This window comes from Enhydra lutris, unplaced genomic scaffold (genome assembly GCF_002288905.1).
Source record: "Enhydra lutris kenyoni isolate GAN:26980312 unplaced genomic scaffold, ASM228890v2 scaffoldscaffold8, whole genome shotgun sequence".
NCBI lineage: Eukaryota > Metazoa > Chordata > Mammalia > Carnivora > Mustelidae > Enhydra > Enhydra lutris.
In genome coordinates, this window is record NW_019154092.1 from 13,338,072 (window position 1) to 13,365,806 (window position 27,735).

The 27,735-nt window shown below is 40.8% G+C and overlaps 1 protein-coding gene across 6 annotated transcripts in view; it reads left to right on the plus strand.

Moving 5' to 3' along the window:
- Positions 1-7,065, plus strand: part of LOC111142569 (DLG associated protein 1) — a 328,275-nt gene extending 321,210 nt beyond the window's left edge. For all 6 annotated transcript variants that reach the window (XM_022495839.1, XM_022495840.1, XM_022495842.1 and 3 more), the window contains 2 exons: positions 3,846-3,998; positions 6,856-7,065. In XM_022495839.1, the coding sequence (XP_022351547.1) occupies positions 3,846-3,998; positions 6,856-7,065 (363 nt within the window). The remainder of the gene's footprint in view (positions 1-3,845; positions 3,999-6,855) is intronic.
- The last annotated feature ends 20,670 nt before the right edge of the window (positions 7,066-27,735 follow it).

Consider the following 27,735-nt stretch of genomic DNA (forward strand, 5'->3'; position numbering starts at 1 on the left):
CCTGCTAATTTATAAACTTGCTAATGTGTCACAGATCTTAATTAACATGATCGTTGGCTCCTCAAATGTACAAAGTACAGATAAAGCTATTTTTCTCAAACTGGCTAAAGGATACAGGGAAGCCCCTCTAGGGCAAACACAGCACACTTTGTAACAGAGTTGTACAATAAACAGGTGTGTTATGAAGTAGAATGCAAACACTGTGAAGATTTTGAAGATGAAATCGCAGAGAAGACGTTTTGAAAACTTTGCAGATTTCTAGGAAAGGTTAACACTGTTAAAGCCAGCTTTTGACGTTTCCCAGTCCCTGATGGGTTCACATGCCTTAGCAAGTAGAGGAAGTTAGTTGTAAACACGGGTAGCACGATAGAGGTAGGAAGCAGAACCGTACTTCCGGCAGAGGGCCACTAATGGCTGCTTCAAGACCCGCCCCAGAAGGGAAGAAGGAAAGCCAATCATGTGCTGGTCGCCATGCTAAGGGCTTTTAGTTATTTTGATCTGGTTAAAACCTCAGAGAGACCCTATGGAGCAGATAGTTATTTTGATGACAGATTTACAGCTGAGCAAAACTGAGATGGAAAAGCTAAATAACTTGGCCAGGAATAAAAAATAATAAATAAATCAATAAATAATTTGGCCAGGGTCACGGGGTAAGAGGCAGAGCCAAGATTCAAATTCCAGTCTGTTTGACCTCTGTCCCATTTGATTTCCCCTCAACCCCCAAGATTCCCAAGATCTGAGTTCTACTCCTCACCCTCCTAGAGGGACATGGGGCTCATCAGTCAGCTCCAGCTCCTCTGCAGCAAGAAGCATGGTGGCCAGATGGTGGCCTTGCTTAACTCTGTAAAGCTGCACAAAAGTCCAGCTGCACAAAGTCCAGCTAACATTGGCCACAAACAGACCCAGCTCTCCTTCCTTGCGTTCTTATCCTGCAGAAAAGAACACCTGAAAACACCTGCATATTACCCCAGACTAGACTCTCAGGCACAGAGTAAATGGATGAGCATTACTTTATCCCAACAAAACTAAACTAAGGAACCCAGCCCCCCTCATCCTTCCACAACCTCCACCACCTCTGACCTACAGGTCTGGTTCAGACTAAGGCAAGAGCTGCAACTCCTTGTGCATGGAATGTCACATGACCCACAGATTCTCTTTCTCTCTGCTTCCCCATCTCTCCCCTTGATGATACAGGGACAAAGATATTCTTGGTGAAGAGGGAACAAATTGCCCATCATACGAAATTAAACAAACTCTTTGGGCCTACCGAACATTTCATGCATTGTTGCACTAAAACAATTTTGCCAGTAGGGCCTGTAACCTAAAACACTTCAGTAAACTCCAAAATGTGAACAATTTAGTTCTTAGTTACTGGTGAGAAAAAGAAGACCATAAAACTCCATTTGCAGGGGCGCCTGGGTGGCTCAGTGGGTTAAAGCCTCTGCCTTTGGCTCGGTTCATGATCCCGGGGTCCTGGGATTGAGCCCCGCATCAGGCTCTCTGCTCGGCAGGGAGCCTGCTTCTTCCATTCTCTCTCTCTCTCTGCCTGCCTTTCTGCCTACTTGTGATCTCTCTGTCAAATAAATAAAATCTTAAAAAAAAAAAAATTTCATTTGCGATGTACTTTGTTAAAGCTATTTTCCATCTTTTCTGAACCTAGGTGTTGAGTTAACTTACTAAATGAAAATACCCCAGAGAAATTATTTTTTTTAAAGATTTTATTTATTTATTTGACAGATAGAGATCACAAGTAGGCAGAGAGGCAGGCAGAGAGAGAGAGAGGGAAGCAGGCTCCCTGCTGAGCAGAGAGCCCGATGTGGGGCTCCATCCCAGGACCCTGGGACCATGACCTGAGCCGAAGGCAGAGGCTTTAACCCACTGAGCCACCCAGGCACCCCCCCAGAGAAATTCTTTAGTTGAATTCACAAGTCAGTAGACTAGAGTTAAAACCAAATACTTAAAAACTTCAGAAATTACATCTTCCAATCAATCCAGAACTATGGGTAGTTTGAGAAGTATAAGTTTATAAATACGTTTTTACTTGTATTCATTTTGAAACAAGACCAATAATGTTAGTCCATCAAGGGCTAAAAAGTTCTTTCCAACCTATTAACTTTGATGAGCACTGACTTTGTACTTTCTGAAAGTTGGTTTTTTTAAAGTACAGAATGGCCTTAGGTTATTATATGGCATGGGGTTTCATAGTATATCAGATTGCCTTGAATACCCACAGGAAACCAAAACTGACCCAGATGGAAGCCTGACATCTGGAGGCTCCCACCCACCTAACGATGAATACCTTTGGCTACCATTGGTGGTAGTGATTAACAATGAGCATGACCCCTTCAATCTCTTATATGTTTTGTCTGTTTTACATCATAAAAATTATGTATGTAATCATATAAAAAAATTATTATATGTATGTAATCATACATATAAATTATTATATGTAATCATATAAATTAAGTATGAGCCATACTTTGTAGTACCTGTCAGGGGTATATAGATAGGGAAAAAAAAAGTCAATCCTTAGACACTGAAGAATGTTTAATATTATCTAGAAAATGGGTCATTACAGACATCTATGTGTATGTATAGATATGTGTTCTCACATTTGCTATTTTATGATATGGTTGATTTAAAACGAATTCATTTACAATGATTTTGTCAAAGTACTTATATGATAAAATGACTTCTTATACTAGCAACATTGCAATTGCTAAAAACATAGTACTTTAAAAATCCAATTATTTTGTAACTCATCATTTGTTTACCTTATTGTTTTACTCAACACAATTGTTAAAACAAATCTTATTTTAGATTCTTTATCTGTTCTCTGAATAAGTGGGATGGCATGGAGTCAATTCCAATTCTAATAATAATATATTGTATTTTTTCCCCAGGGACAGTATCTTCATTTAGATATATTTCCTTAAAGATTTTATTTATTTATTTGACAGAGAGAGAGATCACAAGTAGACAGAGAGGCAGGCAAAGAGAGAAGGGGAAGCACCTTCCCCGCCGAGCAGAGAGCCCGATGTGGGGCTCTATCCCAGGACCCTGAGATCATGACCTGAGCTGAAGACAGAGACTTAACACACTGAGCCACCCAGGCGCCGCTAGATATGGTTTAAATGAATCTTGTCATAGTTTTTTGAAAAGTTTGGACTCTCTCCCCATACCACATTGATAGATGTACTACAAAAGAAGAGTTTTACAACCTTGACATTTGAGAATCACTGACTCAGACAGATGAGTGTATAAAATTACCATTTGAAATGGAATCTTTAAAAAAAAAAAAAAGCATCAAACTCATTGAAAGAGAGAATAGAAAAGTGGTTGCCAGGGGTTTGGAGGTGGAGGGGAAAGGGAGAGATTGGCAAAAAGATAGATTTTCAGTTACAAGATGAATAAGGTCTGAGGATTTAATGGGCAAGATGATGACTATAGCTGATAACACTGTATTGTAGAACTGAAATTTGCTGAGAGTGGAACTTTAAATGCTCTCGCACACACACAAAAAGATAAATATGTGATGTGATGGATGTGATTATTAATTCTATGGGATGAGTCCTTACCCAGTGTGTGTAAATATCCAATCATCATGTCGTACACTTTAAATTACCTTACTGTTGTCAATTATTCCTTAAATCTTTATAGATAGATGATAGATAGGTAGATAGATAAGATTGCCATTTGTAGCCTCACTCTTATCTCCTATTTGAAAGCCGAAAGGAACTCATCCCCCTTACATTATTTAAAATATTTAAAAATAGCCCTTTGGTCCTGCACTTGTTGTCACAGACTTTCTCTAAAGTGTGAATGTTTTTCTTTCTCTCGTACAGAATCCCAATGCTCATCCGAGGCCCACCTCACAGGATTTGGCCGGGTTCTGGGACATGCTGCAGTTGTCCATAGAAAATATTAGTATGAAATTTGATGAACTTCATCAGTTAAAGGCCAATAATTGGAAACAGATGGATCCTCTTGACAAGAAGGTAGAACAATGTAGATTTTGTATGGTTCATTTAAAAACCTGCACAAACACTGGACAGTCTAAATAGGCTTCTGCATTCAGTCCTGCTGTTTACAATGTGAAATGGAGCTGATATCATATTAATCTCATTGTAATGACAATGTTTACATAGTAATCATTTGGGATATTATCTGTAATATGTTTCAGGCATATTTTTAAAGAAAAACCTGTCTTTGTGAATTGGAAAATGGGAATGTGGCTTTTTTGTTAATTAAACTTTAAGTTAAATCATTTTAGTCACTGGAAGGAACTGCCTCCATTTTGCTTTTTAAACTAAAATAAATGACATCTTCAGTGCATGATTATATAGAGCAAGAGTTCAACTTCCTTACACCCCTAGGATGTGTTTTGGAGAAAAATAGGAAGCCCTGAAAAACTAACTGACTTTGATAATCATTTCATAAATATAGTAATAAAGAAACCACTGTTGTTCAAGTTTAAAAATATACTCCATAAAGCTTCACAGTAATCATAAATGTTGGGGTTTTTTTTTTTTTTTTTTTTTTAAGAGTTTTACTTTGGGTTGATTTGCCTTGGGGAATATTGCTCACTGGGTTTCTCATTCAACAGTCTAGAAATAAAGACTCAAATTCTTTTACTTTAACAAATAAACTGCAATTTTCACATTCGATTATGGTGGCTCCACCAGGCTCACACAGGTATCCAATATCCACCTCCCTAGGCCTCCTGTCATGCTTGACTTTTTTAACCCTTTGCTTTCCTAGGGCCTGAGGTCAAACAGTTCTGAGAGATTCAGCTTCTAAAAATTAGACTTGGCTATTCCCATGAAGTGCTGGCGGCCCTGCCCTTTTCAGATCTCCTTACCTCTCAGAGAGCTAACAGCAATCCAATCCATTCTGCTGCTCTCCATCATATTATCTGAGTTCATAGGGTCAGTAGACTCCCAGGAGAAATCCAGTCCCCAGGGCCATGCCTAATTGACAGGAGGGTTATTGTCATTGTCCCTCATCTCCAATACTATCACCAACAACCTGGGAGTTTTTAGTGTTAAGCATGAAAGTACCATTGATATATGTGTGGCCTCTCACTTGGGAAGCCAGACATCTGCACTCAATCTAGTTTTCTTTAATCTGTGTTTAAAACTGTCTACTAAATAAGCTTTTAAATTGTTTTTATATAAGAAAACACTACAGATGTACATACATACTGGTAATTTAGTTTCTAGAGTTGATCTAACTTCTCATTCATTGATTTTTTTTCAAATATTACTTTTTTTTTTTAAGTACAAGTAAAGGAGATATGACTAAAAAGTTTCCAATATTCTCACTCTTCAAAAATACCAAGTTACCCAACAATGAAGATTTAAAATGTCCAAAAAATTGTGATGCTAAGAATTGACATATGTACCCTGTTGACGTTTACACAGTGAGTCATTAGTGAACTGGATTTCTAAATTTTTATACACTTTGTCTATGACCAGAGCTTTTCGGCACCCCACGAACTTGAGGGGAAGAAACGAACAAGCACAATCAGAGTTGGCCAAATATCGTTTGCACTCTGTACTTTCCTTTTCTGTCCACCCAGACTCCACTTTAAACAGCCTGTGGGCAATTCTAATGTAATAAATTTATCCAGTCACTTCACCCAGGCAAGCGAGGAGGATCTGAATCAATGAGTGTGTGTTAAGAGACAAAGAGTGCCCCTTGGAGAATCACAGAATCCCTATTTTAAGATAACCTTCACAGTTGTGTCATGAGAATTGAAGGTATTTCACTAAAAACGAAAACAACAGATTCACACGGATCTTTTCCGGGCCTGAAAGATCACCAGCCTTAAAAATTCCTTCGTGGTTTAAGTTTGCTCCTTTCCCACTATGCCCCCCCTCGCCCCCCTGCCGGGGAACCAAGTGTTGAGTGGCTTTTGTCTGTGCAGTGGCATTTAAAAATTTCCGAACATTTCATAGTTTGCTGATGCTGAGGGGGAACTTCTTTCAGTCCTGTGTTAAATTTTCACCACACAGTGTCTGTCCCTGTGACTGGAATTGCCTTCTGGGCCACCACAGCCATCCTGAGGCCCCTAAGGAGTGACATCCCAGCGGGATGTTTTAGAAGCTATCCTGGAACTGATTCCAGCCGCCCCACCCCGCCCCCATCCGCCCACTCCCGCTCCCAGTATAGGAACTGTATCAGTGTCCTCACTCCAGGGTGACCCCGGAAAGAATATCGCTGTGTGTTTGTGTGTGATATGCAAACGGGTATAATAACTCACTTTGACATCGACAAAGCTAAAGAACACAGCTTTATCATCTCTTCTTCATTTGGCCATCTAGGTTTGGGTGGGCCCCGGGAGAGGGCGGGGATGTTTTCAAACTCTGAACCGAGCTTTGAGATTTCACCCGTTGCCTCGCCTCTTTAGTGGGGACGCAGAGTTCCTGGAGGCAGCCGCTGCCCCCCAACCCATCTCTGGCACCCGGAAGAGTCTGGAGCCTCCAGAGAGAACAACACTTAATGTGCTGGGAGCCTCAGCCTTTCAGAAGGGGGCATTTTAAATACCCACATCCTTCCCTTGGAAAGACTAGTTCTGCAATTCAGCCTTACCCTTGGCCTTAAGCTTACCCGTGTATTTTTCCCCCTGAAACTTTTGAATACCCAAGCCAGAATAATAAAGAAAAAAATATATATATATGCATATATTATATATTCACAGTGTGCAGATCAGAGCTAACCACCCTTAGGTTTAAAAAAAAAAAAAAAAAAAAGGAAAAAAAGTGTGCGTGTTCTAACTACTGACCTATCCCAGTTTTTCCCAAGCTTGTCCTGAGAAGCTGTGTAATGTCCTGAACCTTCTGCTTTGATCAGGAGAGAAGGGCCCCTCCTCCAGTGCCAAAGAAGCCGGCGAAGGGCCCCGCGCCGCTGATCCGGGAGCGCTCGCTGGAGAGCTCACAGCGCCAGGAGGCCCGCAAGCGCCTGATGGCCGCCAAGCGCGCCGCGTCCGTCCGCCAGAACTCGGCCACCGAGAGCGCCGAGAGCATCGAGATCTACATCCCCGAGGCGCAGACCCGGCTCTGAGCGCCCGGCCCTGCCGCGCCGCCTCCGCGCTCTGTCCTCCTTCCGCCCCCCTGCCCGCCCTCCGAGCCCGTCCGTTCCGGAGCTCAGTGACTTCCACTGTCGCGGTGTAGTTGTCGGTCTTGCAGGAGCCGTCCCCCAGTAGCCCCCGCCGCCCGGACCGGTTTGCCCATGTTCTCCACCGAGCTTCGCCACCCGTACCGACGCGTCACCCTGCCTCATCCGGAGAGCCGGCCCTTTCCTTTCTTGGCAGAACCGAACCCACCTGTGTAGAAATGGCCCCTTTAGGTCGCCCACCATCCTCAGTTCTCCGAGCTAGTCTATCCCTAGAGCTCAGCAATATAAAATCATAGGGTATTTCAGAAATCCAGTATCACAGGGTGATCCTTTGGGACTTAACCGTCTTCCACGTTGAAAGATACTAGGGCTCCGATTCCCTTTATTTCCCCTAAACGGTTATTATTTTGTAAAGCAGATGGAGCACTTTATTTCCAACCTCAGAAATCACGCCATCTCACCGGAATCGATGAGTGACAAGCCAAGAGGGGACCAAGTTGGGCCGGGGGTGGGGGACCTGGATACGTAGTGGGGAAGGGAGAAGCGAAATCCGCAGGTGCTGGGGGCACCTGCTTCAATCACAGCTGCACAAAACTGCCTCACTGTTATTCCATCAATCACTGCTTCAAATGTTTCAATCAGCAGAAGATTGTAAATTCGATCTTTCAGGGAAATTAATCTATTCTGAAAGGCAATAACATGAAGAAAGGCAAGGAAGCACTGATAGTTTCAGATATACTACATAAGGGGGATTTTTTTTTTTTGTCCTATTATTAAGAAAATTTAGACCTGAAATGTTTTATCAACTTTTATTGTACTGTGTGTATTATATTGTTGTTGTGGTGGGGGTCTTTAAAGGGAAAAGTGTCGGTCCTCTTATTTTGTTAGTGTCCATCCTGGGGGGGCCTACCTAATTACACGTATATAAGTACACATCCGCTTAAGAAGTGCTGGAAATGGCAGCTAGGGTGTTTTCAGAGAGAAGTTTGGATTTTCCCATCATCCCTTTGAATGCTACACATCCATCTGTTGTAACCCAGTAGTTTGTAATGCAGACATATTTTCTCCTTTGGTCTGCTCTCACTACTACATAGAGCCCTATCCCACCCCAGCATAAGGATCGTGTCCTACGTCAAACCAATAAAATCAATTTTCTACCCAAGCAGATCCGCAGCCTCATTCCAAAGAGCTGCCCCTCATCTTGAGGTCCCAGGTAGTGAGAGAAGAAATTTGATTTGGAAGGTTCAGCAACCAACAGGAAGTGGGGGGAAAGTCATGATCCAGAAGCATTGAAAGAAACCCAGGCTTTTGGCAGAGAATGTGGATTTACGCTTTTAGTCAGGACGGATAGGCAGTGTGCACTTTGCATCTAGCTGAAGTTATCTTTAAATGCCCTAACTCGTAGCAGTTTAAACATTTAGGAGGTGGTGATCTTAAAGAATCACTGGCATCTTATGTCCAGCTCCCACCCCCAAAGCATTAGGAATTACCATTGAAAAATGACAGATGAAAAATACACATTGAATAAGCTTGCACCAGAGCTCTTTTAAAAAATACACTCTCATAGCCAGGTGCTAATTTAATTTTATTTATGAAATTAAGAGAGGTGATGGGTTCTGGCAACAACTATTTTCACGGACATATTCTAAAACCACTAGGGAATTCGCTACCTCTCAGACCCATTGATGCTTTGAGCTATCTTTATAAACAGGGCACAAATGTTTACTGCTGTGGTTTACAAGAAAAGGGCTACTAACTTATTTAAAAACCTACCAACCACCTTTTAACTAGAGTGAACAAAGCACCTTGAGTGCTTTGCACAATGGGAGCTTACCGAGATTTTGAACTTCAAATGTCCACTTGTGTTAAAAAGAGTATACCTTTTCTTTGCTTTGTAGCAGCAATGGAAGGTCACACAAAGTTTGCATCAAGTAAGGCCAACTGCCACCTTGGGTAGCCTATAGTCACATTCAGTCTTGAAAATGACTTGGAACTCATAGACTAACTGAAGGAAGCGATCTCCACTAGAAGACCCATGTTCCCAACTACAGCTCCATGCCCTGAAGTAGAGATGAGATTGGGATTAGGAAATAGATTTCTAATACGATTCAAGATCATCCTACAGTATTTTCTTTGGAAACTGGTTTAGCCCAGGATATTTTAAAGAGAGACAAGAGAAGGCCTATTTATCTTGTCTACGTGAATGGTATTTGTATATTCATAAGCTATTTTTGGTAAGAATTTTAAATCTTTTAGCTGACTGCCTACAGGCATCATGACCTTTGCCTTCCTTAAAAACACAAATTGTACAAACACTTTATAAAAAGCTAATTATGGATCTTAAAACATGACCCCACATAAAGCTGCTTGTTAACCACTTGCCCCCTTAAGCTGACATCCATGAGCATAACCTTTGTTACATTGTTCTTTTTGATGTATTTGTAGAAATGTTTTTTAGTTCATAATGGAAAATGTATGTACCCTGAAAAATTAGTTATTTTGTTTAACTTTGGTATAAAGCTGTTTGGGCATTTTCTTGGGGAGGGGGGAATTACAAAAGAAGTTTGTCTCCCACATCAAAAAACGTTCAAAGAAATTAAGTATTTATTATATTTTTTGCAGATGTTTCCATACAATTCACATAACCTTTTTGTAAAGAGAGATGAAGAAATGGGTTAAAGATTTTTAATATTTGAAATGGTAAATAGAACTGATTTATTTGTAATATATTTCTGTTATTTATAGATGTTTCCTTAATGTTTTACTGTGCATTACCACTTTAATTTAAGCCTTATCCTTGTGAATTTACCATTTCTTTTTTAAAACATGTCTAGATGCATATTTTAAATAACTGGAATGTAAATCACTAGCATATCTGAATTCCCGATGTAATTTTTAAAAATTATTTTGGTTTGGAAAAAAAGATTCATTTGAAAGCCTTCAGATGGAGGGGTGGGGAACATTTTTATGGCTTTATGAAGTGGAATTTCATAGGCTTATTTACCTAGATTGTGTGTGGACAAAAAAAAAATTGTAAATAGGTGAATGTTTCCCATAATGTAAAAAGAAGAAATTAATAAAATAATAATGCACTGCTTTCAGGTCTGTGTGTTTTCACTACAAAGCCCTGCTTCTCCCAAAATAAAATTGTCTTTGGAGGGAATAATTAAGTAATTAAGAAACACTATCATTCTAACTTTCATTGTGACAACACATACACTAGCCGCTGTTGAACAGGTAGGTAGACCTTGTATCCTATGTAAGGGATCAAAACACTGAAAACCAAAAGGCCTTTTACTGGGAGGATCACATGCATCTGAAAGGTTCAGGTCAGGAGCTGTATATTTCATGAAAGAAATTATTAGCCTCTCAAACACGTGTAGATCTGTGTGTATTTTACCCACTTGTATCTCTTCTCAAACGTTTCATTCATTTTGTTTCCTACACAGCTTCTACCCTTGGAAGATCAAAATAACGCTTTGTGGTTTTTATTTCATCCCCAAAGTAATAAAAAACTATCCTCACTGAGGCTTAGTGACTTGCCCAGTGGGATACAATGATCAAGTGACACATTTGGGTCCAAAATCTAAGCCTTTGTTCAGCTTCCTCTTCAGTGGGGTCTCTGTCCTTCTTCCCACATTTAAAATTGATAATTATTTGGCACTGTCCATTTCCTCTGGCTTTCATCACGGTCATATTTATAAACCTTACTTTATACACAAAAATACAGATTTACCCCCAAACAGGTAAATTAGAATGTTTTATGAAGTGGACTTACACATCTTTGAAAATGCCAAACTCTGAAACCTGTGTCCACAGTGGTTTTTCCCCACCAAGCTCTTGGGCAAACCCACCCATGTATATGCAAAAAACATGGAAATTAAGCAGATAAGCCACTTTTTATTGTTTTTGTACATAATAGCACAATGAACCTTTGAAACATTTTTTTTAATATCTTATTTAATCATTTGAATACAGTGAGAGAGCACAAGCAGGGAGGGGGAGCAGCAGGCTTAGGGAGAAGAGAAGTAGATGCCCTGCTCAGCAGGGAGCCAGTTGTGGGTCTCCATCCCAGGACCCTGGGATCATGACCTGAGCGGAAGGCACATGCTTAACTGACTGAGCCACACTGGGGCCCCTTGAAACTGTTTCAAAAGAGGATTATTCAAGTGGCTCAGTCTCTGTGAAACTGCAAAGATCTCATTACTTGATTTTGTGCACTAACTATTCCACATAGTGTGACCCGCGATTATACTTCTTGCCTTTTACCTAATTAATTCTTATATCTCACCAGGGCTTCTTAAACATTTTGGCCAATTCCAAAACAAAATGAGTTTCTTTTTTGCATGTAAAACTTTGACTTTCAATGAAGCAAATTTCAACTTCCCATGTAAATTTGTTTTTTATAGAAATTGAACAAAATTGTTTGCTCTAAACATGAAAAAATTTTTTAATATCTTTGAAAGCCACCCCTTGAAAATACAAATTGATTTTTGTTTAAATAAATGGCATGTTAAAAATCATAGCGTCTGAATGTGTTCATTCTCAAATGCCAGTGATACTGAAGGGTGTGAAATGTACCTGAGGTTTGCTTACTAGGCTGTTTGACTTTCAGCTGCTAAACCAAGATCAGATCAGCTCTTTTGCAAACAGAAACTGGTAATGGTGTCTGAAAACCCTCTGTGGGTCCCAATTCATTTGCTGTGAGTTTACAGACTAGGTCTTAAATTCCTCTGTAAGTCACTGATTATCTCCCCTAAAGCAGAGAGAGGAAATAGTGTGCCACTTCCTGGTCCATATGCTTCCCTCCGGGCTTACTGCTGGCTTAGGGAGGCATCACCAGACAATCGCAGGAATGTGAAATCCCAGTACCAAGGATTCCTGATTCCTGGGTCTCCATTTAGCCTGCCAATGGATTATTTCATTATGTTTCTGTGTAAATGAGCACAAGCCTGAGTTTATAGAAAATGGCTGAAAGCAGGAAAGCCCTCTGATAAAAACCAAAAGTCAAGTTCTGCCATGTAGCTGATTCAACTCGCTATTCATTGCACAAATGTTTTTATCAGGGCATTTGAAGACTGCCATTCTTCCTCTTCACACTTGGAGGCTTTTTCCTCCTTCCATATTACTTGATACATGAATCATTGTCACAGGGAGCTTCTATGGAGATCACGATAAAGAGATTTTCCAGTAGAAAAATTCACCTTTTCACTTTGGAAAGAGAGAAAGGGAAGCAAATAGTCATAGTTTTCTTTTCTGCTACAAAGGAGGAAAATGCATTCTCCCTATTGACATTAAGGAAGGTGATATACAACAATTACAGGTTCTGGGACACCTGGGTGGCTCAGTGGTTTAAAGCCTTTGCCTTTGGCTCAGGTTATGATCCCAGGGTCCTGGGATGGAGCCCCGCATCGGGCTCTCTGCTCAGCAGGGAGCCTGCTTCCTCTTCCCTCTCCGCCTGCCTCTCTGCCTACTTGTGATCTCTGTCTGTCAAATAAATAAATAAAATCTTTAAAAAAAAACAAACAAACAACAATTACAGGTTCTGTAGTCTTAAGTCCTAGTGTTTTCACTGCTTCTGGGGGGTCAATGCTCTGCAAATAGAAAATACTCCTGCATAGCTGCCCTTCTCTCATCAGTTGCTGAGCCCTTCCTTCTTCCTAGGGCTTTCAAGTCCAATGCCTGCCAGCAATATCTATTATGAAAAATGAAGAGAAACATCTGGGGACTTAAATAATACTATACGGATGGCCCCATAAGGTGTATTGGAGGAAACATCTCTCCAGGGTAAAATAAAAACATTTTACTAACTTTAAAAGATGGCCCATTTGAAAGGATTTTTGGTCCTAGGAAATAACTCTTACTATTGCAATGTTTATTTACTTCTGTAAATTAATTTTTTTAAAGTAATCTCTACACCCAAGGTTGGGCTTAAACTCACCACCCCGTGATCAAGAGTCCAACTGAGCCAGCAAGACACCCCCATAAATTGTCTTTTTAAAAATATCAGCTTTGTCACCATTGTTTCCTTTCTAGAATAACCCCTAATGTACTTTGCAACCTTGGCCAATACAATGTCTGTCTGTAATTCCCAAGTATGAGAAGAAGCAGACCTCAAAGGCAGCACTTAAACAAAGGCAAGCCGGAGATAGTTTATATAATTTACTCTTAGATTCCTTTCCAGCTTGATTTAATGTAACACATTGATCAAGAGCCTCCCTTCTCCTCAACACACTCAGTGAAGGTATTTCTCTCATCTACAGCCTGGTCCCTGGCCAGAGCAGTACCTGGGAGATCTTGGTGAGCCTGGCATTTCCAGTGTTGAGCTGGACAAGCATGAAAGAGCAACTCAAGGGCTCCTGAATTATTTCCTACATTAGTCAAGCAAGGCAATGAGTCTAAAATGATTGAAGGACGATCCTTTCAAAAGAGCTCGTGTCTTCGTGTCTAGGCTTGAGTTGGTACACCAAGGATTCCTTGGCTAGCAGACCATTCAAAATGAAATCTTACAGAGAAAGGAAAAAACTGATCGATCGTTTGGAAAATTAGAACAGTGGAGAGATGTTGGTACGGGAAAATATTGTTTGTTTGTTTGTTTTAACTGAATGTGAGTGAGTATTAAACGCTTAGTAAATAGCGGTGAAATGAGGTATAATTATTCAGATAATTCTGAGTAATTCTGGAGACAGAGAAAGAAGTAAAAAACCCTAACCAAGCAAGCCTGAGATGTCTCTGTGTTAGACTCTTCAGGACCTGTCAGTGGCTGAATTCATCGCGTAGTTTTTCTCAAGGGCACTTCATTTTAAGATAGGTTAAGAGAAGGCCAAGGACTAGCTATTCTTCCAGCAAAGGCAACGCATTAGAATTGGGTTAAATATTCTACTGAGAGAACTTGAGTTAAATATTAAGGAAATGCTTACTGGAGGAAAGTATGAGGTCTTGACTACCCTGAGAACCTTGGTATAAAGAAGTTATTGTGACAACAGTGTCACCTCATGAAAGAAGGTGAGTCCCCGCGTGGTTCTTAGTATTTAAATTTGTTTATTAGGGCACCTGGGTGGCTCAGTTAATTAAGCATCTGCCTTCAACTCAGGTCATGATCCTAGGGTCCTGGGATTGAACCCAGTGTGGGGCTCTGTGCTCAGGGGGAGTCTGCTTCTCCCTCTGCCTGCTGCTCTCCTGCTTGTGCGCACTCTCTCTCTTTCTGTCAAATAAATAAATAAAATATTTTTTAAAATAAATTTGTTGGGGCGCCTGGTTGGCTCAGTGGGTTAAAGCCTCTGCCTTCGGCTCAGGTCATGATCCCAGGGTTCTGGGATTGAGCCCCGCATCAGGCTCTCTGCTCAGCAGGGAACCTGCTTCCCCCTCTCTCTGTCTGCCTCTCTGCCTACTTGTGATCTCTATCTGATAAATAAATAAAATCTTAAAAAAAAATAAATTTGTTTACTAGATAATAAATACAGAGAAGACAGGTCTCTTGCCCCCTCCACACCTCATAATCCCTGTTGGCTTCAGCCCAAAGTAATAATTTCCAAGCAGCATTTCTGTCAGTGACTACAGATTCACCAGCAGAGAGGATCCATCTGGGAGGAAACAAGGGCAGAGGGAAAGTCCCCACACCCTCCAGGGGAAAGACCCATGTGATATTTTGATTGTAATATTCTGACTTGGGGTTGGGTAGGAAAGAATTGCTATAGGCTTACAAATATTCCCAGCATTTCTCTCAGAAACTAGACTGACTCTCTGATCCTCTTCAGAACTGTGCCATGAGTGGGCCTGTTTGGCCAGCAGAAACAGCGCCATTCTGCAAGTGGGAAAGAGCTCAGGTTATGGCCAGACCACCTGTGTTCGAATCCCAGTTATACCACTGACAAGCTATGTCTTTGGGGGCAAGTTATCTAACTTCTCTGTACCTTAGTTTTCCCACCTGTACAATTAGGATGAAAATGGTACTTACCTCATAAGGTTATTCTAAGGATTAAATAAATCAATACATGTAAAGCTCTTAATATGGTGCCTGGCACATGGTAAGCACTCAAAGATTCATTCTCATTATTATCATCACCATTATTATTACACATTTACATGTACATTTATTGGAAAAGTGCTTTGCGTCCTGACTATATTGTTTCATATGCAGTTCGTAGCTTAATCTTCACAGTAACCCACACTGACATAGTCGCTTACAGGTAACTTATAGGGAGGATCCCAAGGTCCCTGGTAACTGACAGAGCTAGTCTTTCAATCCCATCTAACTCTAGATTCTTTGTTCATAGATGTACAATTTGTGCAAGCAAAGCCATTTATCTGTCAGTTTTTTACTGGCAAAAAAGAAACACATATGAAAATTTCAAACAGAACAAAAGGGTAGACGTTGAAAATAAGCCCATTTTTCCCCTCCAGTTCTGCAATATTCAACAGCTTTGAACAATTTATTGTTTTTCCTTTTGAAATTTGTCTATGCATACTGAAGCATATATATTTTTTATTTCCCCACAAACATGAAGCAGACTAGACACATTCCTTTATTATTTGCTTCCCTTCGTTTAATGACGTGTTGCGTCATTTCAGAACGTTATGACCCACCTATTCTCTTTATTGGCTCCATAGCATTCCATTTCACGGGTGAACCATAATATATTATTTAGTCCCCGGGTTGATGAACATTTAGGCTGTTTCCACAGCACGCTATGACAAACAAAATCTGCAGTAAAAATCGTTTCACAGTGTATCCTCAGTACATGTGGAAGCTGTATCTACAGGTTTTACTCCAAGACAAATAGACCAATTAGACGTGTACTTTGTTTTAAATATTGCTAATAACCTTTCCAAAAATACTACCTTGATTTTCAGTTCACCAAACATGGACGCGTTTTAGCACTTATTTTTGCAAACAAGAAAACAGATCGTTCATAAAGTGAATTTCGAGGCATGTTTAGAACAGCAACAACAACAACAAAAACCCAGGAATCTTCCAGTTGGCTTTCAACAAGGAAGGAGAAAAAGTCTCTGGAGATGTGGAGGTGGTTCCCATGCAATCTTTGATGTAACTCTCAGAACAAAGGTACCAGAACTGAAGGAAAAAGTAAACACAGCGTTAAGGTTTTGATTTATTTGACAGGTAGAGAATACAAATAGGCAGAGAGAGGCAGAGGTAGAGAGAGAAGCACACTCTCCACTGAGCAGGGAGACCAACGCAGGACTCATTCTAGGACCCTGGGATCACGACCTGAGCCAAAGGCAGCCATTTAACCAACTGAGCCACCCAGGCGCCCCTCTTTAGTTATTTGTTTATTTTTTCTTTTTTTAAGAAACTCCTAAAAAGGCTTTAAGATGATTTATGGAATGAAAACATAAAACTCCAAACAATTTTTTAAACAAAAGAAAGAAAGGAAAAATTGGTGGATGACTTCACCAAGCTCTCAGGCCCCCAGGATTCTGAGTTGTCAAATGAATACTCCATTTCTTTCTAAGCTTCCAGACAGCCACGGCAAAGTGGTCAGCATTTTTTTTTTTTTTAAGATTTTATTTATTTATTTATTTGACAGAGAGAGATCACAAGTAGAGAGGCAGGCAGAGAGAGAGAGAGAGAGAGGGAAGCAGGCTCCCTGCTGAGCAGAGAGCCCGATGCGGGACTTGATCCCAGGACCCTGAGATCATGACCTGAGCCGAAGGCAGCGGCTTAACCCACTGAGCCACCCAGGCGCCCAGTGGTCAGCATTTTAAAGGTTGTCTTGGGCAGCCTGGTAGGCTCAGTCCGAAGAGCAGGCAACTCTTGGTCTTGGGGTTGTGAGTTTGACCCCACGCTGGGTGTAGAGATGACTTAAAAATAAAATCTTGGGGTGCCTGGGTGGCCCAGTGGGTTAAAGCCTCTGCCTTCAGCTCAGGTCATGATCCCAGGGTCCTGGGATTGAGCCCTACATCGGGCTCTCCGCTCAGCAGGGAGACTGCTTCCTCCTCTCTCTCTGCCTGCCTCTCTGACTACTTGTGATCTCTGTCAAATAAATAAATAAAATCTTTTTTAAAAATTAAAAAATTAAAATTAAAAAAAATTAAAATAAAATAAAAATAAAATCTTAAAAATAAAGTTGGTCTTCCTTCAGTTTGGAGACTCCAAAACTTTTAAAGTTCCTTCCATGCTGAAAGAGCTACCAAAACAATTTTGCATATGTCACGGACCTAGTGTGTGAGTGCCACTGCCTTGCTAATCACAGCACTGACAAATGTCCACGTAGAAGGAAGTACAACTACTATTGTGTCTTTTAAAATCAACCCTCTTTTACTTAACTGATTTGAGTGACTTCTGGTTCTTGGCAAACAAATAGTCCCATAAGAAGACAGAGTTAGTTCGGACATCCTTGTTGAGACTGACATCCTTTGGAGTTCGATCCAAGAATATGTCCTTCCCTCTAGGAAGTAAGCAATATTTTAGTGGGTACTTTTTTTTCTTTTCTTTTCTTTTCTTTTCTTTTCTTTTCTTTTCTTTTCTTTTCAAGCAGACCTCCTGACAAATAAGAAATCCTCCTTTTCCTGTTCAGACAGGACCATATCAGAGCGTGTGACTTTCAAGACCTATTTGTCTGTGAGCAGGAACTCTTCATTTCCCAAAAGCATCCCTTTGTCTCACTAAAGGTTGCAACCCTTTCTTCCCAGCAGGCTTGGCTGGTCTTGCTGGGCGGAAGTCGCTGCTGTCCCTCAGGGCTGTTACCACCTGACAGCGTGTTCACGTTGTGACCCAGAGGGCAGTTTCAGCCGCGTTTAGGCAAACAGCCCTGTGTCTTTTAACACACATTAGGACAGAGGACTCTTCTTCAGTGTGGGAAAGTCCACAGAGGACTTCAGACAGCAGCTAGGGTTCTAAGGTCTGGTTAATACTTTAGCCCCAGCCCTCGAAAGACTATACTTGGATGTTGAATGTAAAAGGCTATTACTTTATTAAGTGTAAAATTCTGGGCTGAGCTGTCCCTACCCTCTCACAGTCACATTCTACTGTATGGAAGCTGGGAGAAGGGAAGGGAAGAAGACACACTCTGCAAATGCAGAAGAAGAAAACTAGACGATAACCTGAAGATACACCAAAGCATTCTGCCTTTGACAAAGTACATAAGGTGATTAACTGCAGGGAAGGAGGCAAAGATTTATGGAAGATGGGGTTTGACTTGCAGACTTTTTTTTTTTAAAGATTTTATTTATTTATTTGACAGAGAGAGACATAGCAAGAGAGGGAACACAAGCAGGGGGAGTGGGAGAGGGAGAAGCAGGCTCCCCATGGAGCAAGGAGCCCAATGTGGGGCTGGATCCCAGGACCCTGGGATCATGACCTGAGCTGAAAGCAGACGCTTAACAACTGAGTCACCCCAATGCCCCTGGACACCTTATTTCAATCAACCCTCACAACAGTGAATTTTGTGGACAGTCAGATTTCTCTCTGGATATTTTATATAAGAATGAAATTTGAACTATAGTTCACCCTTGAACAGCACAGGTTTGAATTGCATATATCTACTTATACACAGAGTTTTTTTTTATAAATACAGTACAGTACTGTAAATACATTTCCTAATAACATTTTCTTTTACCTAGCTTACTTTATTATAAGAATACTGTATATAATACACGTAACATATAAAATATGTGTTAAAGGATTGTTTATCTTATTATTAAGGCTTCTGGCCAACAGTAGATCATCAGTAGTTAAGTTTTGGGAAGTCAAAAGTTCTATGTGGATTTCCAATGGTGCAGGAAGTTGACACCCCATCCCCCATGTTGTTCAAATACACAGGTCCTGAACTTTCCAGAACAATTTAGATACTACAGATTTTGCTTATAGTTGTTGATATTTATGTGTACACAGATCAGGAAAGAAAACTCCTTTGCCAAACCAAGTGATTTAATATTTGGTTCAGAAACATATTGCTCTTGCCTTCATCAAATCACCACTATTCCTCCCTCACCCAGAAATCTGTGCAGTTTTCTACAGATTATAATTTGCAAATCTAAATGGCCTTTAGAGTCATCCTCTCTGTCCTCCTTGCTTTTAAAAGAGCTCTAAGGCCTGTTGGTCCTTTGTATATGTGTATGTGGTCTTACGTATATATAAATATCAGTGATTATACCAGCTTTCCATGGCCCTGGAAATTATTTTGGGCCATCCACTCTGTTCTCCCTCCTTCCCACCCCAATTCCCAATCTGTAGAAGTCTGAAGTACCTGGCCTAGATTTCTTTTAATTTTGAGGAAGGGGCTTAAAGTGTGTAGTTTTTGAAGCCTTTGGGTTCCTGTTTACAAATACAATGCTTAGGGCGCCTGGGTGGCTCAGTGGGTTAAGCCGCTGCCTTTGGCTCAGGTCATGATCTCAGGGTCCTGGGATCGAGTCCCGCATCGGACTCTCTGCTCAGCAGGGAGCCTGCTTCCCTCTCTCTCTCTCTCTCTCTCTGCCTGCCTCTCTACTTGTGATCTCTCTCTGTCAAATAAATAAATAAAATCTTAAAAAAAAAAAAAATACAATGCTTATATTTGGGATCATGTTGAATCAGCCTCATATCAGTCCCTTTTTCCTTTTCCATACACATCTACACACCCACAATTCAAAAGGCTTCATGAATTCAAGATGTGGGCCATGAGAAGATAAACTGAGTGTCAAAAGCACAAAAATAGTACTTGGCATAAAATGGTTCTTAAAGTATGGCAGGGTTCTCAAAGTATCCTTCAGCCATCTCTCCTCCACGGAAGCCTGCAACTTCCCAGAAGTCACAGTAGAAGATGTATAAATAAAATGCTTTCTTTCCTTCTCCCACCTAAAATGTAACCCTCGGGACAGTAGGGAATTTTTTTTTTTTTTTTGGTCTGTTTTATTCCTTTCTATATTTCCAAGCAACCAAACAATGCCTAGCATATAGAAGGCACTCAATAAATATTAGTCAAATGGATGACCCTTGAAGTTATGTCTTGCCTATTCTGTAATAATCTGTAACACATTATTCTGTAATATCTGTAATAAATTATTCTCATCTCTTCTGTAAAAAGTTGCTATTGTTTTTGTGTTCGTTTAGATAAAGAGGAATTATATCCAAAGCACATGGGATGACTTGAGATGAGGAGAGGGTATTGATTGTAGGAGGAAGGTGGGGAATGGGGAGAAGGTATAAGTATAGGAGGCAAGTGATACTCAGGTGAATCAGTAACTCAGAGTAAAGGATGACAAGGAGTATTTAAGCCCTGGCTCCTCTTTTCTGAAGTTCTGACAAATGTTGGTTGGAGCAAATACATAAGCCCCCATCAGATGAGACGGAAGCTGTAGTACTTATTTATTTATATTTATTTGAAGTAGACTCCACACCCAACATGGGGCTTGAACTCATGAGCCTGAGAACAAGAGTCACGTGCTCTACAGAATGAGCCAGTCAGGAACCCCTGATCCAACTTTATAAGGTACATCACAAGCATTGGTTTTACCATTAATCAGTCTTGCCCTAGTTCAGGAGCTGGGGGACTTGCTTCTCCACCACCATTGAACCTGTCCTCTTTGGGAATGCAAGAGTTGGGGTGTCCATGCAGGGCCCAATTTATTTAGAGTTTTAATTGCAGGGTAAGCCACAGGCGCTGTGTCCTGGCAGCTGAGGGAACTGCTGTCCTGATGCCTCAACAGTACAGGAAGGTGATTTTCTCCACAGTGGAGCCTGCGGTCAGGTGTAAGTGGTGCGTCTCATGGGCTTGGCTTGGAGACTTCTGACTGCATGACTTTTTCTCTTCCCCCTTCCTATCAGCACCTCTCATTGACAGCCCCAGCCATCTCCAAGGCCACAAATGCCCATCTCCTTTCCCCTCCCCATCGCAGCTCACCTCATTACCTCATCTCACCACACCTACCAGCCCTTGTCTGGTAATCCCTTGCTGATCTTCAACTGCTGGTAGAGCATAAACCCAATGCCTCCCTGTTCCTCTCTCTCTCTTTTGATTCTCAAAAGTATACTTTGAGGGGTGCCTGGGTGGCACAGTCAGTTGAACATCTCATTCTTGGTTTCCTACCCAGTCATGAACTCAGTATGTGGGGTCGAGCCCTGTGAAGAGCCCCCTGGAGTCTGCTTGAGACTTTCTCCCTCTGTCCCTCTGCCCTGCTCTCTTTCTCAAATAATAAATAAATCCTTTTTTTAAAAAAAGCATACTTTGAGAGTAAAACCAACCAACAACATGTATGTGTTTTTCTTTGCTTTTCTGCTATCATACTGCTCATGGTCCTCAAAGCCTGTAGATGCTTCAAGCCAAATGCAGAACAACAAGCAGCACAAAAAAGTGTGAAGAAGGAAAGCACACAAAGTCTTACTCCTTTTTCACACAGGTAAGTTTTGTTGCCTCAATTTACATATGAAGGCACCGGTGTGCAGACTCCTGACTTATACAAGATCAAAGCCAAACCATTCCATGAAACTGAACTGACCCTCCCACATATAGGCAATGAGCATTTTAGTCCTCAAGGTGTTTGCTCAAAAGCACACTGAGGTTGGCTAATATATTCCATTTATATAACCCTAATTTTCCTGTCTACTTCCTGACAGAATGTCAGTAAGACTGAAGCAGCAGGTGGAACAGGACAGAATAGTGGGCAAGAGCAGGCAGGGAGACCAGTCAGCTCAGAATTCAAACCCCAGCTGAGTCAGTTACCAACTCCATGACCTTGGCGAGCTCATTTTATAGCTTGTTAAGCCTCCATTTCCTTGTCTGTCAAAACCAGATGATAATACCTATTTTACCTACTTTAGAGATTGTCGTGAGGATTCAACTGGATGACGTGTTTCACAGAAAACATTCAACACAACAAGAAAACGAGTGCTGGTGAGGATGTGGAGGAAAAGGAACCTTGGAGCACTGTTGGTAGGAAGGCAAACTGGTACAGCCACTGTGGAAAACAGTATGGAGGTTTCTCAGAAAGTTAAAAATAGATACACAATCCTGTAATTGCACTACTGGGTATTTACCCAAAGAATAGAAAACACTAATTTGAAAGGATATATGCACCCCATATTTATAGCAACATTATTTATAACAGCCAAATATGGAAGTAGCCCAAGTGTCCATTGATTGATGAATAGATAAAGAAGATGTGGGGTGTGTATACATTATTATTCAGCCAAAAAAAATGAATAAAATCTTGCCATTTGCAACAACATGGATGGAGCTAGAGAGTATGATGCTAAGCGAAATAACTCAGAGAAAGACAAACACCATATGATTTCACTCTTGTGTGGAAATTAAGAAACAAAGCAAAGCACAAAAGATAAAAGAGAGAGAGGCAAACCAAGAAACAGACTCCTAACTATAGAGACAAACTGATAGTTACCAGAGGGCAGGTGGGGGTGGCAACGGGTGACAAAGGTGATGGAGATCAAGGAGTGCACTTGTAATGATAAGCATAGGCTGATATATAGAATTGTTGAATCACTGGGGGGCCTGGATGGCTCAATTGGTGGAGCATGCAACTCTTGATCTCAGGGTTGTGGGTTCAAGGCCCACGTTGGGTGGGAAGATTACTTAAAAAAAATAAAATCTTAAAAAAAAAGAATTGTTGAATCACTATATCACACACCTGAAATTAATATTAAACTGTATGTTGACTATACTGGAATTAAAATTAAAAACTTGGGGGCGCCTGGGTGGCTCAGTGGGTTAAAGCCTCTGCTTCAGCTCTGGTCATGATCCCAGGGTCCTGGGATGGAGCCCTGCATTGGGCTCTCTGCTCAGCAGGGAGCCTGCTTCCTCCTCTCTCTCTCTGCCTGCCTCTCTGCCTACTTGTGATCTCTGTCTGTCAAATAAAAAAATAAAATCTTTTTTAAAAAATTTAAAACTTGAAAAGAAAAAAGAAAACATGCAGCAGAGTCCTGGCACACATAGTAAGCATTCAGTAATTGGTACCTTAAAACTATTGCAATAGAAGAAGTTTTAACCTTTTGTTTCTTAAAAAAAGGCCTGAAACCTTTTAGTTACAACATCTTAGATTAGCTATTAAATCTAACAGCTTCTTAACCAGTTGAACAGGTTATTTCATGTTGTTCATTTTTTCTGCATTAGTCATGAAAACTGGAGGCCCCGTCACTCATCTTTTCCCCAACGTTTCCAAAGCAAAATTTCAAACATGCAACTAACTGAAACACTTTTACAGTGAACACCCCAACATAGGCCCCCTACCAAGAACTTACAACTAATATTTTACTGGACTTGCTATATCACCTAGCTATCCATGATCCATCTGTTTCTCTACTCAGTGATCTTTCTTATATTTTATGCATTTCAAAGTAAATTACAGACACTTCCTTCTGAATACTTTAGCATAACCTCACTATCTCAAGTTTAGGGTTTGTTTACATTTTCTAATCATTGTATTATGATCTAGAAGCTACATTGGAGATGAGTCAGTCCCGATCCCTTTGCTCCACAGACAAAGTGGAAGCTGAGCCAACACACGAATCTCCGGAAATGGCCTTAGCTTTGAGACTGGAGACCCCAAACAACACACAGAGCCAGGTTTTAAGAATTTCTCCATTTCCTTTTTTGTTTGTTTGTTTTATTTTATTTTATTTCTTTTCAGTGTTCCAGCATTCGTTGTTTATGCACCACACCCAGTGCTCCATGCAATACATGCCCTCCTTAATACCCAACACCAGGCTCACCCAACCCCCCCACCCCCCTCCCCTCTAATACCCTAAGTTTGTTTCTCAGAGTCCATAGTCTTTCATGGTTTGTCTAAAGTAGTCTTTGTTTCTTTTTTTTTTTTTTAAAGACTTTTTTACGAGCAGTTTTATTTTTTTATTTTCTTTTTAAAGATTTTATTTATTTTATTTGACAGAGAAAGAGAGAGAGAGAGAGCGCAAGTAGGGGCTATGATAGGCAGAAGAGGGAGAAGCAGGCTTCCCAGAGCCAGATGCAGGGCTCAATCCCAAGACCCTGGGATCGAGACCTGAGCCAAAGGCAGACGCTTAACCAACTGAGCCACCGAGGGGCCCCTGAGCAGTTTTAGATTTGCAACAAAATTGCAAAGAAAGTACAGAGATTTCCCTTATACTCCCAGCCTCCTTATATGAACAACCTTCTCTATTATCAACATCACTTACCAGGATGATACATTTTTTACCAAGGATGAACCTACAATGACACATCATAATCCGTAGTCCGTAGTTTACCTTAGGGTTCACTCTTGGTGTTGGACATTCTATGGGTTTAAGAAAATGTATAATGACATATATTCATTGTTATAATATCATATAAAGTATTTTCACTGGCCTAAAAATCTCCTGTGCTCTGCCCATTCATCTCTCCTACGAACCCCGACCCTGGCAATCACTGATCTTTTTACCGTCTCCATAGTCTTGCCTTTTTCAGTACGTCATATCCTTGGAATCAGGTGAATTTTGGAATTAGGTGACTTTTCAGACTGGCTTCTTTCACCTAGTGATATGCATTTAAGGTTCTTCCATTTCTTTTTGTGACTTGATAGCTTGTTTCTTCTTGGCACTGTATAATATCCCATTGTCTGCATGTGCCACAATTTCTCCATTCACCTATTGAAGGGCGTCTTTGTTGTTTCCTGGTTTTGGCAATTATGAATAAAGTTGCTATAAACATCCACGTTCAGGTGTCCGTGTGGACGTGTTTCCAACTCTTTTTATTTTTATTAATTTTTTATTTTTTAAAGATTTTATTTATTTATTTGACAGAGAGAGACCCAGTGAGAGAGGGAGCATAAGCAGGGGGAGTGGGAGAGGGAGAAGCAGACTTCCCGCCGAGCAGGGAGCCCAATGCAGGCTGGATCCCAGGACCCTGGGATCATGACCTGAGCCGAAGGCAGATGCTTAATGACTGAGCCACCCAGGTGCCCCTTCAACTCTTTTTAAATCAATACCATAGAGCACAATCACAGGATCGTAAGGTAAGAGTATGTTTAGATTTGTAAGAGCTGCCAAACTGTCTTCCAAAGTGGCTGGACCATATTGTGTTTCTACCAACAATAAATTAGAGTTCCATTGTTCTACATCCTTGGCAGGACTCAGCGATATCAGCATTTCAGGTTTTTGCCATTCTGATAGGGTGTGTAGTGTTATTTCATATTTGTTTGGATTTGCATCATTTGGTTTGTTGAAGTCTATCTTGGATACTTCTAGGTGGTGCCATGGACTGATTTGTGTTTCCCCAAAAGGTGTATGTTGAACTCATTCCCTCCAGCGTGATGGTGATCAAACATGGGGACTTTGGGAGGTAATTGGGATTAGAAAAAGTCATGACAGTGGGGCCCTTGTGATTGGATTAGTGCTCTTATAAGGAGAGACACCAGGGACCATGTTTGCTCTCTTTCCCGTTTGAGGACACAACACAAAGGTGACCATCTGCAAGTTAGGAAGAGAGGTCTCACCGAAACCTGACCATGCTGGCACCATGATTTTGGACTTCTCAGCCTCCTGAACTGTAAGAAATAAATTTCTGTCATTTAAGCCACCACCCATGCTGTTTTGTTATAGCAGCCAGAGCTAAGACCAATGCACTATAGATATATTGAAACTATTGGCTCATCTTATCATAGACTGTAAATTAGTGCCCTGCAGAAAAGACTAATGAAATCTCAGTTTGTTGAAAATACATTAGATAAAAAGTATAAATTAAAAAATTATAAATAGGGGCACCTGGGTGGCTCAGTGAGTTAAAGCCTCTGCCTTGGGCTCAGGTCATGGTCCCAGGGTCCTGGGATCGAGCCCTGCATCCGGCTCTCTGCTCAGCAGGGACCCTGCTTCCTCCTTTCTCTCTGCCTCTCTGCCTACTTATGACCTCTGTCTGTTAAACAAAAATAAAAAAAACTTTAAAAAAATTATAAATAAAAAAATGCCATGTATTTACAAATCATGTATCTAATAAGAGGTTAATATCCAGAATATATAAAGAACTTCTACAACCTAATAACAAAAAACAAATAACCTAATTAAAAAGGAGCAAAGGTCTTGAACAGACATTTCTCCCAAGAAGATATGTAAAGGGCCAATAAGCACATGAAATGATGCTCAACATCACTAGTCATTAGGAAATATAAGTCCAAGCCAGAAGACACCACTCTTGCTAATTAGGATGGCTATTAGCAAACAGAAACTAACAAATGTTCATGAGGGTGCTAGAGAAACTGGGACCCTTGTGCATTGCACACGGGAATATGGAATGCTATAGCCACTCAAAAACAGTGTGGTAGATCCTCAGAAAATTAAAACTGGAATTACCATATGATATAGTAATTCCTCTTCTGGGTATATAGCCAAAGAATGGAAAGCAGGGTCCCAAGGAGGTATTTGTTACATCCACATCCACAGAAGCATTACTCTAAATAACCAAAAGGTAGAAGCAACCCAGTTGCCATCAACAGGCAAACAAATGAACAAACTGTTCATTCAGCTTTTTAAAAAAGGAAGGAAATTCTGTCACATGCTACAACATGGAAGAATCTTAAAGACACAATGCTAAGTGAAATAAACCAGTCATAGAAGGGACAAATATTGTATGATTCCGTCTAAGTGACTGACTGAGAGAACAGTCAAATTCATGGGGACAGAAAGTAAAATGCTGGCTCAAAGGGGCTGGAGCAGGGAGAATGGGAAGTTATTGCCTAATAGTGACAGAGTGTCTGTTTTGCAAGATGGGTTCTGGAGATGGATGATGGTGATAGTTGCACAATAGCGCAAATGTACGTATTTCCACAGAACTGCACACTGACAAATGGTTAACTGGATGGCTCAGCGGGTAAGTGTCCAATTCCTGATCTCAGCTCAGGTCTCAATCTCAGGGTTGTGAGTTCGAGCCCCACATGAAGCTCTGTGCTGGGCATGGAGTCTAGTTTAAAAAAAAAAAAAAAGGTTAAGATGGTAAATTTCATGTTATATGCATTTTACCACAATTCCCCTCAAAATAAAATATTATCACATAATAACTAATTATTCTAAGATAGGAAAGAAAGGATGAGTGAGTTACTTTTTGGTGAGTGTCTACAGGCCTTTAAAAAATGTTCTACCAAAATTTTTTTAAAAATAAATAAATAAATATTGCTTTACCAGTAATCTGCTGTGTCCGTACAACGTCTATGGTTTAGGAAGCACATCAGCACCCACTATCTCAGTTATCCTTACAAAATCTCTGTGAGGCAGATAAAGTATGTTATTCCAACTTTATAAGAGAAGAGACTGAGGCTCAGACAAGGTCTTGGAGCCAGGAAACTATAGAATCAGCTATTAAGGGCTGGTCTCCTGTCTCTAAAATGGTAGCCAATATACTTTTAGAAGCTCCTGGCTGCTTCTAGAATCTTTTGTGGTAAGTCACCCCAACATCTCCTGGAGCTTGTGGTGTGTCACAGCACGAGTGGTTTTAACTCGGTTGGTTCGTAAGCCTCGCCAACTGGCCGGTGTCACGGGTCTGCTTCCTGTAGAGCCCAGTTCACTTCACTGCACTCATGGTCAGAGACAGTGGGTCTAACTCTGGCCAAACATCTTTCAAATGGAGACGCTTTTTTTTTTTTTTTAAAGATTTTAGTTATTATTTGACAGAGAGAGACACAACGAGAGAGGGAACACAAGCAGGGGGAGTGGGAGAGGGAGAA